This window comes from Sinocyclocheilus anshuiensis, unplaced genomic scaffold, assembly GCF_001515605.1.
Source record: "Sinocyclocheilus anshuiensis isolate Anshui unplaced genomic scaffold, SAMN03320099.WGS_v1.1 scaffold1149, whole genome shotgun sequence".
In the NCBI taxonomy this organism is placed as follows: domain Eukaryota; kingdom Metazoa; phylum Chordata; class Actinopteri; order Cypriniformes; family Cyprinidae; genus Sinocyclocheilus; species Sinocyclocheilus anshuiensis.
In genome coordinates this window covers 158,529-165,027 of record NW_015555317.1, presented here as the reverse complement: position 1 = coordinate 165,027, position 6,499 = coordinate 158,529, and the positions used below count along the sequence as shown (strand labels likewise).

The 6,499-nt window shown below is 37.4% G+C and overlaps 1 protein-coding gene and 1 long non-coding RNA gene across 5 annotated transcripts in view; one reads left to right on the top strand and one right to left on the bottom strand.

The window, feature by feature from the left end:
• The window catches only part of LOC107671592 (glypican-5-like), a 125,808-nt gene that overhangs the window by 92,217 nt on the left and 27,092 nt on the right, over positions 1-6,499 (bottom strand). For all 4 annotated transcript variants that reach the window (XR_001632222.1, XM_016464506.1, XM_016464505.1 and 1 more), the window contains exon 3: positions 2,689-3,407. Coding sequence is in view for 3 of the 4 variants with exons in the window: in XM_016464506.1 (XP_016319992.1) it covers positions 2,689-3,407 (719 nt within the window). In the remaining variant the exon portion in view is untranslated. The remainder of the gene's footprint in view (positions 1-2,688; positions 3,408-6,499) is intronic.
• Positions 1-6,499, top strand: part of LOC107671593 (uncharacterized) — a 21,759-nt gene that overhangs the window by 13,983 nt on the left and 1,277 nt on the right. The window lies entirely within an intron of this gene.

Below are 6,499 nucleotides of genomic sequence, written 5' to 3'. Positions count from 1 at the left end.
CACACACACAAGCAGTAAACACACACACACGCACACACACACACACACACACACACACACACACACACACACGCAGCATACCCTCTCAGGCAGCACACATGATGGGACAGCATGCCAACCGCAATCCGTTTGGGAAAGTATCCCAGTGAAAATCAAACCATTGCTATAATTCCTCTTATAACATCCTGGCTACACACACACACATTTGCAGAGAGTGGAGAAGACTACAGTTTATGATCTTTGGAAGGAGAATACAAAAATGAGAGAGGCGGAAAAATGTTGTGCTTTATTTTAACAGAACCGAATACAACTTTATCAGGATAAAAGCACTGGGAGATCATGTGAGCAGGGGATTGTGGGTAATGGAGTCTGTTACCAGGATGGAAGCCCTGCGGAATTCAGTCTCACTATTTTCTCTCAAACTCATTGCTGAATGTAAAGAAAACAGTGGAGATTTACACACAGCAGCAGAGGAAAACAGAAGTCACCTGCCAGAAACAATCTCCAAGCCTTTTCCATCGTTTAATGCAGGGTTCTATTCCTCCACACAATTTGGACCCCAAAAGCTATTTTACTGGCTGAAAGAATCTATTCAGTATCTCATTAGAAAGACTACAGGACTGTTTTATGTATGTTACCATTCGAAAGTTTGGGACCAGCAAGATTTTTTTTATTCAGCAAGGACACATTAAATTGACCAAAAGTGACAGTAAAGACATAAATGAAAAAAAAAAAAATATCGGTTTCCACAAAAATATTAAACAGTAGGCTACAGCTTTTTTCAGCATTGATAATAGTAAGAAATTTTTCATGAACACCAAATCAGCATATTAGAATGATTTGTGAAGGACCATGTGACACTAGATACTGGAGAAATGGCTGTTAAAAATCCAGCTTTGTCATCACAGGAATAAATTACATTTTAAAATATAATCGAATAGAAATTATTTTAATTAAAATAATATTTCAAAATATTGCTGTTTTTACTGTATTTTTGTCAAATAAATGCAGCCTTGGTGAGCATTATTTATACTTCATATTGAAAAAAATAGGCAGCATAGAATGTATAAAGTATTCCATTTCAAACAAATCCAAACATTCACACCATTAACACGATCCTGTGAGCCGAATGGATCAGTCAAAAGTTAACCAATCACATTCTGCCCTTGAAGCGAGCCACTCTTTAACAGCTTCAAAATTATATAAACACACTAGAAGACACTATAATGCCAGTATTCTAATGGAGTGTAGCATTTAAAAGTGTTTCAAAATAAAATGACCTGGGTTCACTTTGGCTGGGTCTTTCCAATCCCATGAAGTGGCTTTGAAGTGTGAATAAAAGTGCGTTTGACTGAGTCTGTGATAAATGGGCTTACAGTTCAAAGCTAAGAGTATGTGTACCTATGGGTGTCAATGACGAATGTACATACAAAATTCTGCCTAAAAATGAAGTTGGGTCATTTCCAAACACTCATTCACACGCTACACTACACAACAACAGATAACAGCAGCCTAAGAGACTATTTGTTTGGACACACATCACCAGAAGAATCTCGCAGAAACAGTGAACTAGCCTGAACCCTTTCTGGATTTTCATGCTTTCAGATTTTCTGCAAAGATGCTTGCTAAGACGAACTACAACAACATTAGAGCTGGTGATTGACCGGTATATCACTAAGGCCGATATTATTGACAAATATTTGACATTTTTAATTATCGTTTGGCTGAGGACTGTCGGAAGCGGGACTTTTATTTTGACAGCACATGAGCGCAGACACACAGGAGCTGCCTTCATTAGTTTCGTCTTATTACTTAAATTAATTTAGTCTTAAATTAACAGATAATTGAAAGGAAAACACTATAATATTTACATATATTATATTTATATACATATAATATTTAAACTGTCAGCATTCGGCAAATATGCATTTTAAACAAGAAATATGCAGTTTAGTAAATACACATTCAAGTCTTTGAATATCTAATAAACATTTAATGCTACAAACATAACAAACCGTCTATATAACAGATTTATTTTAGCAGGTCAAAACTGATGCATTTTTAAATGATTTCTTTTTTTTTTTTTTTTACAAAATATTACATAAAATAAATATACATTGATGAAAAATGTATGCATTTTTAAATGATTTATTTTTGTTTGTTTTTTTGTTTTTTTTTTACAAAATATTACATAAAATAAATATAAATTCCACTGCAGTAATTGTTAGTTACTATCCAAACACTCAGTCACACACTATGACAACCATTCATTAGAAGGCTTATTTTATTTATTTGTTTTTCCATCAACTTCTTCATTTTTCAAACAAAGTAATGAGAGTTTTTTAAACACTAATAAAATTACAGAATCAACAAGTAGCCGTGTAAAGCATAAACTGTCTATTTCACAGTTTGTTTGTTTTTTTCAAATTATTAAGAAGTTCAAATAATTTTTTTATACATTTTATTATAGGGTTCATTTTCAAAATATTTTTTTTTTCTGTTTTTGGTAAATATTTTGTACTATCTTTAAATTAAATAGTGTGACATTATTTGGGCCTACATCGGCTTTATTCCAGGCACACTGCTATCAATAAAATCAGCATCTGCCAAATAAAATCGGACAAATAAAAAAATCTGGTCAACCACTACTCACAGCATACAGTTTTAACTATGCATGCTGACACCCACCGTAGCAGTTAGCCTGGGCCCATGGAGCTGAGCGTAGAGTATGGCCTCCTCGACTTGACCTCTGATCCCCAGCAAAGCTAGTTCCAGGTTGTGCGCTCCGGCGATGATGTGCGTGAGATCCTGCAGTACGGTGACATACTGTCTCCAGGGGTTGTGGATCTCTGAGAGGCTGGCCAGGCACCCTCGCATGACGTTGAGGCAGTAGCCGCTGCACGCCCGGATCAGGGTGAGTCCACGGCAATGAGAACAGTAATGCATGCGCACCAGAGCCCGAGTACATTCCTTGGACAACTCCGCCGTCTCTGTAATGTTCATTACTTCCAACCCCACGCCGAGCGTCAGGCTGAGCACCCGGCCTGCCCTCAACGCGCTCGCAAGCGTATCTGCCATCGCCTTTGGGTGCGGCCCAAAGGGGTTAACATCCTGCCTTGTCATGCGGAGACAGTCGCCAAGCTGGTTTCCATTATAAGAGTCCTCTCCAATGCTCCCAGCAATGCCGGGATTGACAATATGAGTGTGGACTAACGGGAAGAGACTGTCGAAGAAACAGTGAACGGCAGCTTCAACAGAGACATTGCCGGTGCCCTGGAGGAAGCGAGAAAGGTCCGTGAAGAGGCAGGCGATGTGAGGGGAGATGGATGATATGAGGGAAGAGAATGTGGTCTCGAACAGAGAGGTCAGGTGATTCTGAGAGAAGGTGATTAGAGACTGGAACATATCTGAAAGAGAAGTTGAGATTTAAATGAATGTGTATATAAGAAAAATCAGTAGTTTTAAAATAAAACGACACACACACACACACACACACAGTCTTAATAAAAAACACAAGCACTGAGAAAATGAATTTTGTTATTTGTCTAACAGCTTTGATTGTGTGCAATTTCTAAGCTACTAGCCATTGGTCAGACAAACAGAAAGCTCTGCCCCAAAGCCATGCTATTGGTTGAGCTTTTCATTTTTGGTTTAAATTTGCAATGCAACTAAAGTAGCGACAGATCTTTTCTTCTGTATTGTGACACACCCGAGTGTAATGGGTTATCAATGTAGGGCCAGAGACCTGGTTCTACGCATCAGTTGTTAATTGGATTTTGAGATGCTGGCATAGCGCTTAAAAGTGGAGGCAGATGAATGTGATGTTGCCAAGGGCAGGGTTTAAGCAATTAAATAATTGGAGAAGTCCTGCATATGTCACTTTGATTAAATGTTATGAGGTTAAAAAAAATGTTTTAATTAAGTGTATGCACAAATGAATTGCTCACAATAAGATATATAACATGCATTTAGGAAAAAGAAAGGGTGAATTTTAATTTCATGCCAACTTTAAGCATCACAAGCGATCCCCCACAAATAACTACAAAGATAATCTATCATTTTCCCCATTTTGTCTGCTGGGCTTGACTTTAATAAAGTTATAGAAAACGAGACAACCATAGAAGCCTGAATAAATTATTTTTAATAATGTCTCATACTCAAGTGGAAGACCTCTGTTATAAACGTCAAAAAACATGGATGCCTGTACACTGAAAACAAATGACAGGATGTTCAAATCAGAATGTCCAAAACTAAATTAATTTTTTTCATATAATGAAAGTGAATGATGACCATGGCTGTCAAGCAAGATTTCATTAAATAATGACTTCAATTTTATTCTGTTACTCAAATCATATCTTCAGAAGACTTGGAATATAGCACACAAGCTGTATGGACTACTTTTATATGCCTTTTTTTTGCCATTTCTCTTTCAATATATGAAAAAGAGCTGTATGAACATCCTGATGACTTTCTCTTCCACAAAGTCCATAAAGTCCATTTTCTATAAAAGAAAGTTTAAAACTACATGAGGGTGATTAAACAACAATTTTCATTTTTAGCAGAACTATTTCTTTAAAACCAGTCACAAAACTTCTGTTTTACAGGAAGGACAGGTAAAAGAGAGAAAAGGAGGCAGTGCTGTATGTCTGTGGCTCTGTTCTGTGATTTTTTTTGTCACACTTTCTCTCTCTCTCTCACACACACACACACACACACACACACACACACACACACACACACGTGCCTAAACTTGTGTTTGGTCAGTGGTTTGTTAATGCAGGGCAGCCTGTCTATTCAGCTGCGCTGTAGTCGAGCATGACCACACACACACACACACACAGGCTGTACCCAGGGTGCCGTTCTCTCTAAGGCCACTGATGTCAGACTGAAGGCATGTTAGGGGATGGAGGAACAGCGGCAACTGGACTGAAACTGAGACCGGTCAACACACATACATACACACACACACACACACACACACAGAAGCAGAGCTTTCCATTTCACTCCATAAGCTGCGGAGGCTTCCATCAATGCCGTCACAACGGACCAGGACAACTAAACTCCCCCCAATCACACAAACAGCTGTGTCTGAACATGCTGCCCCCATAAGGGGGCGTTCACACAGGATGTGTTTTTGCATTCTGTCTGCACTGCTTTTTAATTTTTGGTCTATGTACATGTGCGTCATACATACCTCTTTATTGTTGCATCATGCTTTGCAGTTTTAGAATCTTGTGGCATGAGTTTTACATTATGAAGATGCCATGGTAAAAAACTTTGTTACACATCGACTTCAGTTTTAAAACAATGGGCCAATCAGAAGAACCCAGGGGCCTGACAAACATTTTAAGCATTTAACATGCGTTTAAAATAACAACATTACAGGTAAAATGGGTCTCATTCCTTAACCATGTAAACACACACATACACAGACAGAGAGAGAAAACTGAAATATTCTTAATTTAAATTACCTTTATCGTTTTCTTATATTAATATATTTCAAAATGTAATTTATTACTGATGGCAAAGCTACATTTTCAATAGCCATTACTCCAGGTTTCAGTGTCACATCCTACAGAAATAATTATATTATGCTGATTTGGAATATCAATAAATCAAGAAACATTTCTTTTTATTGTCAATGTTGAAAACATATAATTTTTGTAAAAGTCTTTACAGCTACTTTTTAATGCATCTTTGCTAAAAAAAAAAAAAAAAGAAAGAAAAATGTTGTTACTGTACAACAGTAATGTGTAAAATGTATGAAAAAGATTACATTATAGTGCTGTTAAGTGTTCAGTGGTTCATGATGCAACTGGTTTGATAAAACTGTGGAAGAACCACACTGTCTTGACCATAATAACATTAATTATTTTTCTCACCAGAACATTACAGAGAGGTCAATGATAGGGAGAAGAAACATGGAAAGGAATTTGTGGAATGTCATGGATTGAAACTCATTTCCCCATATGAGCACAACAGCCGTGTGTGTCAAAGCACATGCAAACCACAAGTATTGTAGAAGGAGAAAGTAAGGAATGGAAAGGCCACTTGCCATGCCCCGCTGTGTGTTCGTGTCTGCATATGAACCGTAAATGTGCGTGTGTGTGTGTGTGTGTGTGTGTGTCATAGGCGTAATTTGCAGGTGGGACGGGTGGGACATGTCCCCACCACTTTTTGCCAGGGTCGATATTGTCCCTACCACTTTTTGAAAGTAATTGAAAAATATATTGCGGAAGGTATGTATTAAAGGGAAAACAAGATCAACAAATCATTCTTCATAATCTATTTAGGGTGATAAAAAAAAAAACAACAACAACATTTGACTCCTTATGCATGCATAACTCGTAATAACGACGTGATTTGCAGCTATCGCTTTTTTCGTAATGTCATTAGGCTAAAGCATTTTATTTTAAAAATGGAGAGCTTCCTTGTGCTAAGTAGGCCTGCCCTCTATTAAAGATTTTTCTAGTCAACTAGTCGCACGTTATATTAAATT